Source organism: Lynx rufus, unplaced genomic scaffold (genome assembly GCF_022079265.1).
Source record: "Lynx rufus isolate CCGP_SWC_20201006 ecotype Redwood Valley unplaced genomic scaffold, mLynRuf1.p SCAF_13, whole genome shotgun sequence".
In the NCBI taxonomy this organism is placed as follows: domain Eukaryota; kingdom Metazoa; phylum Chordata; class Mammalia; order Carnivora; family Felidae; genus Lynx; species Lynx rufus.
Genome location: NW_025814827.1, coordinates 20504501 through 20517327, shown reverse-complemented (window position 1 = coordinate 20517327; position 12827 = coordinate 20504501). Strand labels below are relative to the sequence as shown.

The window sequence follows — 12827 nt, the reverse complement described above, 5'->3', positions numbered from 1 at the left end:
ATGGGACTCTGCCCTTCTGCAGAATTTAGACTTTATTCTGTAGGTTGTAAGAAACTATTGAATATTGAAGACTTTTGAAAAGCATGACATAACCAAATATGATTTAGAAAGAATTCTCTTGCAGTACCAGTATTTAGGATATAGTGAAAGGGGGAAAGCCAGAATTTCATCTAATTAAAAAAGTAGTATCCATTCTTCCTATATAAAAAGGTTGTTGGGAGAATCAAATCAAATAAAATCGTTTCTGCATTAGACTCCTGATTGCAAGAATAGGCATTCAGTTAAGCATACCTATATGATGAGAGCTTTACTGTAAGGTTAAAAATAAAAATAAGGAAGGGGCGCCTGGGTGGCTCAGTCGGTTGAGCATCTGACTTCGGCTCAGGTCATGATCTCGTAGTCCGCGAGTTCGAGCCCCACGTCAGGCTCTGTGCTGACAGCTCAGAGCCTGGAGCCTGTTTCAGATTCTGTGTCTCCCTCTCTCTCTGACCCTCCCCTGTTCATGCTGTCTCTCCCTGTCTCAAAAATAAACATTAAAAGAAATTAAAAATAAAAATAAATAAAAATAAGGAAAAGAGGCACCTTGTAGCCAGGCGCAGAAGAAAATTATAGAATATCTCAGCCACATAAATGAAATGAATGAATTTTATAGAATCCAAGGCAGTTTTGAGGAAAAGTCTGTTCTGTTGTGTCTTTATAGCCTCGTCTGTGAATCTGTTTTGGTTGTCTAATTTTAAGCTTATAGCTAGTCTCCATTTCTGTCCTCACTACCAACTGTCCAACATTCTCTATACACATTCAGTTTGAGAAAATCTGATTAGGTCTGTTAAATGCATTATCCCTATTTGGACATAGTTTCACACTAGCCTGTCTTAGATTGCCTGGGTTCAGATGCCCTCCCCTGATTCAGTCAAGCAGGGAAGGTCACGTAGCACAGACGACTACTGCATAAGCATTCTTCCCTGGATAAGCATGACAGGTACTATTCCTGGCCTTAGAATATATGACATTTTGCAAACTTCTTTAAAAATGCAGTTATTACAGGGGCGCCTGGGTGGCTCGGTCGGTTAATTGTCCGACTTCGGCTCAGGTCATGATCTCACAGTTGGGGAGTTCGAGCCCCGCATCAGGCTCCTCATTGACAGTGCAGAGCCTGCTTGGGATTCTCTCTCTCTCTCCCTCTCAAAATAAATTAACTTTAAAATTTTTTTTAATAAAATAAAATGCAATTATTATAAATGAAAGATTTAATGATGGTGTGAGAATACCTAAGCATTGATTTCGGTAAAATGATAATAAAACGTCTCTCATTAGAATTCAGTGAGAATCTATATAAAACATATAGCACAGGGTCTCTTACAAAGTAAGTGCTCAGTAAGTGTTGCTGATGACAATGATGTTAATTAAGTAAAGGGATATTTGAGGGCAATACGAAGGAAGGAAGGAAGGAAGGAAGGAAGGAAGGAAGGGAAAGGAAGGAAAGCTTGACGAAGGGGAGGAGGGGGGAGGAGAGGAGGAAAGGAAGGAGGGAGGGAGAGGGAAGAAGGAAGGAAGGAAGGAAGGAAGGAAGGAAGGAAGGAAGGAAGGAAGGAAGAAAGAAAGAAAACAAGAACTATGAAAATATTCCTGACAAGTGACAGAACTTGATGTAAAATGATGGGAATGGGGAAGGAAACAAAGTGGATGTGTGGGATGAGATGCTGCTATTTAAGGGAATCTAAAATTTTAAGACTGAGAAACTGATACTATTAAATATTAGACACTGAACAGTTTTCAGAGAAGGTTTGGAGCTTATTTCAGACACTTTGATTTTGAATGCCAGTATAGATCTGTGTAGAAATACTCAGAAAAAAAGTAAGACATACAAGTGTGAAAGTTTGGAGTGAGGTTAGGACTACAAGTGTACATCCATCCGGGGATGCTGTTAGTAGTTTCACTACAGCAGAGGTTGCATTAGGATGTATGCAAAACAAACCAACCTATGAATATATTTTATTTCACCTGCACAGTGGCTTTTGTTTTGTTTTTTGAAGAAACTACTTGGAAACATTTTAAAATTGGGAGATCTTACATGAAATCTGGATTTCTGGTTTCTTTTGAAAAAATGAGAGGCCCAGCAACATTTTGGGCAAGGATTCCTTCGTGTATCAGAGCCTCCCCATGGTCTGCATCACTCATTTTTATTATTTATGTGGTCTCTGTAGGCACTTGAATTTGAAATCCCTGCTCTTATATCCTCACCAACATCAGAAATTTCTCTATAGCTACTTATTAGTTAATAGATATATAATGGTACCATAAAGTTGTTTTGTTTTCCCTGCTTTAAATTTTAAGCAGGGCTAAGTCTATTTCCATGTAATAATCTACTGTCTGTAGTCCTCATGATTAAATTATTAGTCTCCTTTAGCCAGTTATTGAGAGAAGTCCTAATAATAAAAATCCACATTTCTATCCATGCTCTTAAAGTTTGTATAGTAGGGTTTGGTTTTTTTTAATCAATTATACATACATATTTTTCGTTTGGATAAAATTAGCAGCTTACTTTCAAAAGAAAATCATATGTACTCAGAAGCTCATCATTGCCTAAATAATCCTAATGTTTCCTTAAATGCATTTATTTTCTTTTTCTTAGAGAATGGTTTTGTGTGACTTTCTTTTATCTCCTTAAGAGAGACTTGACCATTTTTCCATCAGGAAAGCAATTGGCAGAGTTGTATAGCTAAAAATTAGTATACCTTTCAGCAAACAAGACCAACATTAAGACAATGAATAGCTTCTTAACTTAAAAGACTAGAATTGGGATATCAGAGCTGGAAAAAACCTTAGATATTACCTCTTTGAATGGATAAGAAAAATTAAGAGTCAGAAGTATAAGTAACTTACCCAAGATCACACAGCTATTTATACCAAAAGGAAAATGCTATTATTTTTTTAAATGTTATATTACAGCATAAATTGTAGATCACTTCTAAACTTGTTTCCTATAACACATTTTCCTTGTTTATAGTGTCAAGTACTCATCCCTGGTGGCACTTGCCTTCATAATTCGTCCCACAGCTCTCATTCCATGGATACCTTTGGTCTTCAGACATTTCTGGCAAGAACAGAAAAAGCTTGATCTTATTCTGTATCAGTTTTTACCTATAGGGTAAGTATGGCTACAATCCATCTATTAATTTTAATAACCTATAAATTATAGATTATGAACAATATTTTACATTTGTAGTCAATTATTATATCTTTTAATGTCAATGAGAATTGTCAGACTAAGGAAACAATATTTCCAAATTTATATTTTATATTTTTATATTTATGATTATGGTTAATAGTAATTAATTTGCTTCAGTGGGATTCTTTGCAATTTTTCTAATTTAGAACTTTTTATACTTCATTTCCTAAATGTTTCTTAAACACATTTTAGAAATACGTGATTCTTTTATATTTGTGTAAGGCTTTATAATTTATAATGTGTATTTAAATATTATTTCATGATCACAATTCTTGGATCTAGACAATGTAGGTATTTTTAGTTTGTAGTAGAGGAAACAGACAAAATTAAAATGAGTTAGCTAGAGTCATTGGTTGGTAGCTGTGATAGAACTGGGATTGAAACCCATGTCTTCTGTGCTTAGTTCACCAGCATATATACTAAAGTTAGGGGGGCACCTGGGTGGCTCAGTCAGTTAAGCATCCAACTTCGGCTCAGTGCATGATCTCACAGTCAGGCTCTGTGCTGCCAGCTCAGAGCCTGGAGCCTGCTTTGGATTCTCTGTCTCTGTCTCTGTCTGCCCCTCCCCCACTCGCACTCTGTCTCTCTCTCTCTCTCTCTCTCCCTCTCTCTTTCTCAAAAATAAACAGTAAAAACAAAAAAGTTTATACTAAAATTGGAACAATACAAAGAAGATTAGTATGGCCCCTGTGCAAAAAACAACCCGTTTCTTCTAATTTTGAGCTCCTAGGATCATACGTATCCCAAGTATCTAGTAGAGTATCCAAAACAATTATTTATTGAAAGGGCTGCATGCATTCTGACTCTTATAACAGTAATTTTTTTAATATACTAGTATTCACTCTGTCTATTTTTGGGTAGGAGTCAAAAAGGGCTAAATCATCTGGAAGCCAAGTTGCCACTGCTGTCATTTCTCAGATTAACATTGTTTTTAATGTATTATATTCATTCAGTAAATATTTGTTTAATCCTAGTATGTGCCAGGTACTGTCCCAGGTGCCAGAGATATAGCAACTTAACAAAGTCCCTGCCTTTATGAAATTTATATTGTAGTGGGAGAAGACCATTAAAAACATGAGTAATATATATTTGTCAATTGATAATACATGCTATAGGGAAAAATAACAAGAGATAAGCATAGAATGCTAGTGTAGGAGGGAAGCAGTTATTTTTTATAGGGTAAATGGGGAAGACCACCATGATAAGGTGACATTGGAGCCAAAACCTAAAGGAATTGAGATAATGAGATAAGGAAAGAATATTACAGGCAGAGACCAGCAAGTGCAAAGACCTTGACATAAGGGTGTATTTGGCATTTTTGAGGAACAGCAATGAGACTGAGCTAAAGGAAAGTGAGTTTGGAAGAACATGATAATAAGGTCAGAGAGACAGCAGAGGCTCAGATCATGTAGGCTTTTACACAGGGAGATGAAAAGCCTTTTTTCTCTCATCAGCAATACGATGTGTAGTTTATTCATTCAACAAGTATTGATGTTTTGTATCAAGCATTTGATGATTCAAAAGTGAGGAAGATGCAGTGTCTGCTCCCAAGGTCAAAATTGGTGGGGGGGAAAGAGATATAACAATAATTCTTGACCAGCAATATAAAGTGTTCTAAGTAGTTATATAACAAAAATGTTATAGGAAAAAAGATAATAAAAAGCCTAATTCTGCTTGAAGGGGAAACATTATATAGGGAAACATTTATAAAGTAGGGGAAGTTTTAAATAACATCAAACATGAACATGAGTTTGCCAGGTCTAGGGAATCAGCATGCTTCAAGTTGTAAAGGCCTGAAGGAGCCTATTCATATAGATCAAATACTTGTTTATTTTGAAGGGAAATACAGGAAAGAACAAATGAGATAATGTATATGAAAATACTTTGAGGGGCGCCTGGGTGGCGCAGTCGGTTAAGCGTCCGACTTCAGCCAGGTCACGATCTCGCGGTCCGGGAGTTCGAGCCCCGCGTCAGGCTCTGGGCTGATGGCTCAGAGCCTGGAGCCTGTTTCCAATTCTGTGTCTCCCTCTCTCTCTGCCCCTCGCCCGTTCATGCTCTGTCTCTCTCTGTCCCAAAAATAAATAAACGTTGAAAAAAAAATTTTTTTAAAAAAAGAAAATACTTTGAAATTGTACAGTGCATGACAAATATGATTCACAGTCCTAATTAGTCTTACACTCTCAAGTATTGGTACATAGAGTTTGGCCCTAGTCAACAGCCTTTTATGTATTAAGGACACTTTATTTTTTTTTAATGTTTTTTTAAGATTTATTTTGAGAGAGAGGGAGAGAGAGAGAATCCCAACCAGGCTCCACTCTGTCATCGCAGAGCCTGACATGGGGCTCAAACTCACAAACTATGAGATTATGACCTAAGCCAATATCAAGAGTCAGACACTAAACCAACTGAGCCACCCAAGCGCCTCATGCATCCTTTCAAAATAACCAGTTGTAGCGTGCCTGGCAGGCTCTGTTGGTAGAGCATGAAATTTGATCTTAGGGTCATGAGTTCAAGCCCCACATTGGGGGTAGAGTTCACTTTAAAAAAAAAACAAAACAACACAAAATTCATCTAATCTAAACACTCCCACTTTGTAGATGAGGCAGTGGAGTTTCAGGGAAGAAAATGATACCTGCAAGCTCTTTTGGCTGATCAGGATCAGAACTGGGACTAGAACCAAAAACCTCTACACCTTGGGCTTTTTATTTTGAAAAAAAGAAAAAACAAGCAAACAAACAAACAAAAAAACAGTTGCATATCCAGACAAGAATAGTATCTCTAAATATGGAGAAAAATCTTGCTTTAGTCTTGGGAAAATTTCTAATATGTATGGACCTACTTCTTTTTGCCTTTTACATGACCTTGAGAATTTGGGACATCATTTTGTCATTCATTCTGTAAAATCAAACATAATTCAGTTGTCTTTCAGCTGCCACATTGTCTCACCAACAATTAGCAAGACAAAAACATAGTATGGGACATCATTATAGATCATGTAGACATTAAGGAGATAAGAGGATAATATGAACAACTTTTTGCTAATAAATCTGACAACTTAAATAAAATAGATGAATTCCTAGGAAAATACAACTTACCAAAACTGGCAAAAGAGAAAATAGTAAATATGAATAGTACTATATATAATAAAGTGAATTTGCAATTAAGAACTTAAAGAAACGCCAGGCTCAGATGGCTTAACTGGTGAATGCTACTGTATATTTAAGGAAGAAAAAACATTAATCCACACAAAATATTCCACAGAATAGAAGAAAAAAAAATTCCCAACTCCTTTAATGAAGATCCCATACCCTTGATCCCCAAATCTGACAAGGAACCTTGCAAGAAAAGTCAATTATAAATCAATCTCTCTCATGACTATGAATGCAAAAATCTAAACAAATCTTACCAAATTGAATCTACTGATATATTAAAAAGGAGAATGAATACATAACCAAGATTGGTTTTAGCCCAAGAATGTGAAGTAGGCTTAGTATTTGAAAATCAATCAGTATGAGTCATGACATTAATAGAATAAAGGAAAAAATTCATCTGACTATCTTAGTAGGCACAGAAAAGCCATATGATAAAATTAAAAGCCTATTCATGATGGGAGAGAAGGGAAGAACCATTAGAAAATGTGTAATAGAAGGGGTCTTCATTAACATGACAAAGATTTCTATAAAATGTTACAGCAAAATCACACTAAGTCTTGAAGCACTGAAATCCTTTTTTCCGGAGACTGGAGACAATACATGTATGCTCATTATTTCCATTGCTGTTTAACAGTATATGTACTAGCTAGTGCTGTAAGGCAAGAAAAACAAATACTTGGAAAAAAAGAAGTAAAACTATATGGCATGACTGTATGTAGGAAATCCAAAAGAATCTAAACAATTAGAATTAGTAAATAAATTCAGCATGCTCACTGGATACAAGGTCAATATATGAATACTGATTGCCATTTGTATACTAAAACTAGTGGGTAGTCTCAATGTATCTTGCTATAAAATATGTATTAATTACAAAAGATAATTTTACAGTAGAGAAACTTGACAGATACTTCCTTAATCAAGTGATCAAAGTTAAGGGGCCCAAGGCTGGCTCAATCGGTAGAGCATGCAATTCTTGATCACAGGGTTGTGGGTTTGAGCCCCACACTGGGTGCAGAGATTACTTAAAAATAAAAAATCTTAAGTAAATAAATAAATAAATTTTTTGGAAGTGATCAAAGTTAACATTGCCAGTAATTGGAGAGGTCAGTATCATGAAACTCCTGATTAGAAGCAGAGAAAACACCTTGACCCTTCTGTGGTATTACTGCCATAATGCATAGCCTGAATCTAATCATGAGAAAGCATCAGGCAAACCCAAATTGACATACATTTTAGAAAATAAACTGACTTGTATTCTTCGAATATGCCAGTCATGAAAGATAAGGAAAGATTAAGTAAATATTCTAGATTAAAGGAGACTACAGACATACAACAAGTGAATACAAAAAATAATCAGGGTTTTCTTTTTCTTTGTATAAAGGACACTATTGGGCCAATTGGCAGAACCTGAACAAAGTGTAAATTAGATAGCCATAAAAATTTAATATTAATTTCCTGGTTCTCATTATTTGTGGTTTATGTAAGAGAATTTTCTTATTTTTAGGAAATACCACTAAAAGTATAGAGATGAAGGCGAATGATGTCTGCAACTTATTAAACAGTTCAGGAAAAAATGCATATTTAAAGAGAGGAAAGAAAAAGATAAAGCAAATATGTAAAATGTTAACTTTTGGGGAATCTAGGTGAAGTATATATGGGAATTCTTTATACTATTCTTGCAACTTTTCTCACTCAGAATTATGTCAAAATAAAAAAAGGAAAACTATAATTTACAGTGGCATCAAAAAACATCAGATTTCTATGAATAAAATAATGAAAGGTGTACAAGAACTCTACACAGGAAGTTATAAAACTTGGGGAGAAACTAATGAAGACTTAAATAAATGGAAGAGTATATATGCTATCTTCATGGACAGAAGACTCAATATTTTAAAGATATCAGTTCTCTCCAAATTGTGATCTATATATTAAGTGCAATTCCAACTAAAGCCCAGTATGGGGTGTGTATGTGTATGAATCGATAAAGCTGATTTTAAATTTTTCAGTGGAATGCAAAATACCAATATTAGCTAAAAGAATCATAGAAAAAAAAGTTGGAAGACTTACACTAATAGATATTAAGACTTATTACAAAGTTATAGTAATTAAAATAACTTAGAATTATTGCAAGGTAAAACAAATAGACTGGTGGAACACAATAGTCCAGCAACAGGCCCAGACATATAGTTGCTCATTTATAACAACAGTGATAAGGCAGTAGAGAAAGGATAATTTTTTTCAATAAATATATAATTAGCTGGATATCCATTTGGGAAAAAAATTAACTTTAACTCCTCTTCCCATAAGCAAATAAATGAATGAATAAATATCCAAAAGAATTATAGATCTTAACGTAAAGGTAAGAGAGTGGCACTTCTTCAGGATATGATAGAATATCTCCATGAACTTGAGGCAGGCAAAGATTTCCTAAATAGAATATAGTTAAGTATTAACTATAAAGGAGAAGATAAATACATTTGAATACATTAATATTTAAGACTTTTGTTCATCAGATTCACCACTGAGAGTGAAAAAGCAAGCCACAGACCAGAAGATATATGCAATACAAAAAACATCACCAAGAAAAAAATTCCAATCAATTATATACAGAACTTGTAAAAATCTGCAAGGTAGCAATAGAAAATTGATTAAAAGACCTGAACTTCAAAAGATAAAATTTAAGTGGCCAAGAAGTATAAAGATACTCACCTCATTAGTCATCAAAGAAATGTAAATTAAAACCATCATGACATGCTAGTGTACATCTACCCAAATGGCCTAAAAAGATACAGAGCCCTTACATATTCCTGTGGGAATATAAATTGATACAACCACTTTGGAAAACTGTAAGAATTTATTAAGGCTGATTGCACCTAAACCCTAGGGTCCAGTAATTTCAATCCTAAGTATATACTCAGCAGAAATGTATATGGGAAACAAAAGTTGCATAAAAGAACATTCATAGCACTGTTCATAATAGTTAAAAAGGGAAGCATAGTGTTCATCAACAGAATATGTTATTCTGAATATTCAGAATATGGTATGTTATTCGTATTCAGTGGAATACTATATAGTATTGTAAATGAATGAGCTACTGAAATATACAAAAAACTGTGGCTTAATCTCATAAACATAATGATCGAAGGAAACTGGACATAGTACATATAGTGTGATTTCATTTTTGAAAACTCAATAAAAGGCAAAACATCTACACTATCAGAAGTCAGGATAGTGGTTACCCTTGGGAAGAGAGTGGAGATTGGTTGGAAAGATGAAGAAGCCTTTTGAAGTGCTTCTAATGCTCCATATCCTGTAATCTATATGACAGTTACACAGCTGTGTTAATATAGTGATGATTCATGAAAGCTTATATTCATAGTGTACTTTTCTGCGTATATGTTTATGGTAGGCAGCCTCTGAGATGGCCCCCATTGATCCCATGCCCTTGATATTCATGTAGTTGTGTAATTCCCTTCCTTTGAGCATGTGCTGGACATTTTGACTCCATTCTGACAAGTAGAAATGTGGCAGAAGGGATGACACTTCCAACATTGGGTTATAAAAGGACTGTGGCATCCAGGTTGGTGCCCACCTTACTCTGTCTTGGCTGGCTCACCCTGAGGTGCCGATCTCCATATCAGGAGGTAGTCTTAAGAAAAAGGTCACATGTGGGAGACTGATCCCTGATCTTGACAGCCATGTGAGAGAGTGTGGAAGCAAATTTCCCCACCAGGACCAGTGAAGCTTTCAGATGAAACTGTAGCCCCAGCCAACATTTTGACAGTTCATGAAAGACTCTGACTCAGAGACACCAGCTAAGCTCCACTTGGATTCTTGACCCACAATACTGTAAGATAATAAATGTTCATAGTTTTAAGTTGCCAGGTTGTGGGGTAATTTTGTACAGCAATAGATAATACAGTGTTTATTAATTTAGAAACTTTCCTTAAATACAGCCACTGTCAGTGGAAGATCTTTCAACATGTGTAAATCCACATTCAGTTGGCAAAATTGTAAAGCATTTTTAAAGTGACTTTTGATGCCAAGCATTTGCGAAGCCATATGCCAACATTGGATTTTCAGTAGGTTCAGAATATTAATCACTCTTCTGTTTTGTTTTTCAGATTTATCACTTTAAGTTTGTCTCTGATAATTGATCGGGTTTTTTTTGGTCAAGTAAGTAAAAACATATTAAACTAACAGCTATTTTTAATTTAACCATTTATTACACTAAAAACTCAACCTGACTTCTTAATCTGTGAATATTTGGGAACACAGGCAAATCACTTTTTTAAAATTTTATGGGATACATTAAAAAAAAGCTATTGGCATATACCTTTCATTCAATTTGCTGTGCTTTCTATAAAACATAATTTTGTATTCCTAGTTGAAGTTAAAAGGAGTCGATTTTATGACATTTTTGTCAAGTTTGTACAATTAAGTCAGGTTTGTTAACAATAAAGGTTAACTTTTTAAATGATTTTAATTGACCCCAAGTTAATCATTCAGAATTCCAAATTAATCCAAATACTCTCTATTCTTCAAGCATTTTGTTTGACATTTTAATGTCATGACTGTTGGTAATGGCCTTTGGTTGTTTTAAGTTCCCTGATTTTAAGTCACTTAGGGGGCTCTGGAATCAAACGGTCACAGTTTGAAAGCTAGTGCCCTCATTATTACCTATGTGACCTTGGATAAGTTATGTACCTTTCTTGCCATATTATGTACCTTCCCTATCTGGAAATAACTGTGGTATCTGTCTCATAAGGCTGAAGAGTTAAATGAGATACTGCATGTAAAGGCTTACTTACTTACAACAGTGCCTGGGAGAAATGACCACTTACTGTTAACTGCTGTTGTTGATGTTACTATCTTCTTTGTGCTTTAATTCAAATGGTAATGTTTTCAAAGCTTTATCTTAATAATGTGTGATATCATAAGGTACTAAAGTTTTGAATATCAGTAACACACATACTCATATAAAAACTATTTTTGAAGATCTTTATTATTGCATGAAAAACTTATCAAAATACACATCAACATTTAATCATGCTTTCTTAAACTGCAGAAACTAGCTTATAAATCAAAAGAACACATTAAAACTTGGAATTTAAAAAAATGAATAAAGAATGATTTCATGTGGTCATTAGTCAAAATTATTAATATAAACTATCATCTTTTTTTTTTTAACTTCATTCCTGATTTAATGTCAAGATTCTGCCAAATTCTCTAATGCCAAAGATTCATACCTGGCACTAATACAATCCTATTTCTTTTTCCATCAACTATCCCAGTGGACCCTGGTTCAATATAATTTTTTGAAATTTAACGTGCTACAGAATTTGGGAACGTTTTATGGTTCTCATCCATGGCATTGGTACTTCAGTCAAGGATTTCCAGCTGTTTTGGGTACTCACTTACCATTCTTTATTCATGGCTGCTTTCTGGCCCCAAAGAGGTACCGAATACTTTTGGTAACTATACTGTGGACACTGCTAGTTTACAGGTAAGATTCTATTTGTGCAAATAATTAGACTTTTTTAATGCTACCAAGAAATTAACTAAATTCTTCAAAAAGTAAACTGTTTGTCTTCTGGAGATGTATTAACTCATATGATTCGTTAGTGATATTATTTAGCAGACAGAAAAGATAATAATTATGCTGATGCTCAGAATGAATACTTCTGATATCTTTAGTTCACTTGTCAAGGATTACAATCAATTTTTAAGAAGTTGAAAACATTTTATTTGCTTCTAAAAACTGAAACTACCAAAATTTTAAGTACTGAAGGACCAGAGAAATTATATTTTTCAATGAAAATGTATATATCTTTATTCCAAATTTGAGTAATAGGACTTAGTTGGATTGGTAATAGAAATCTTTTTTAGAATGTAATTGTACTTTAGAATTTCACATTGACATCAAATGTTAGGATTACTTTTAACACATCATCTCATAACTAAAAAAGAGACTGCTTCCTGAAGCATGAAATTCAGTCTCAGTATTTAGAAACAGATGTTAACTATATTTCATTTTAAATATATTTATTTCTCAAACTGTCATGTAATATGAGAAAACACTATTTTCTCTTAATATCTGTTTTTATTATAGCATGTTGAGCCACAAAGAATTCAGGTTTATCTATCCAGTTTTACCATTTTGCATGGTGTTCTGTGGTAAGTATTTTTATTTAATATAGAAAAAGTTGTATTTATATAGAAATAGTTAAGACAATAAATTTTCCATAAAACACGAAAATAGTTTTTAACTAAGCTAAATGAGAAATTCCTAATTACAAATTATATTACTGCAGTATTCCTTTTGCAGCCTACTTTTTCCTGTGTCCTGTAATGTGAAATAAAAACAGGATTTAATATCCAAAGCCTTTGGGTGGTAATATTTCTGGCTGTTAGAAATCTTTCCCTATAAAGTAATGGAATAGGTC

At 34.2% G+C, this 12827-nt stretch overlaps 1 protein-coding gene across 1 annotated transcript in view; it reads left to right on the top strand.

The window, feature by feature from the left end:
- Positions 1-12827, top strand: part of PIGB (phosphatidylinositol glycan anchor biosynthesis class B) — a 40855-nt gene that overhangs the window by 18574 nt on the left and 9454 nt on the right. Inside the window, exons 6-9 of the mRNA XM_047075075.1 lie at positions 3008-3148; positions 10506-10557; positions 11676-11887; positions 12494-12558. Coding sequence (XP_046931031.1) covers positions 3008-3148; positions 10506-10557; positions 11676-11887; positions 12494-12558 — 470 coding nt within the window. The remainder of the gene's footprint in view (positions 1-3007; positions 3149-10505; positions 10558-11675; positions 11888-12493; positions 12559-12827) is intronic.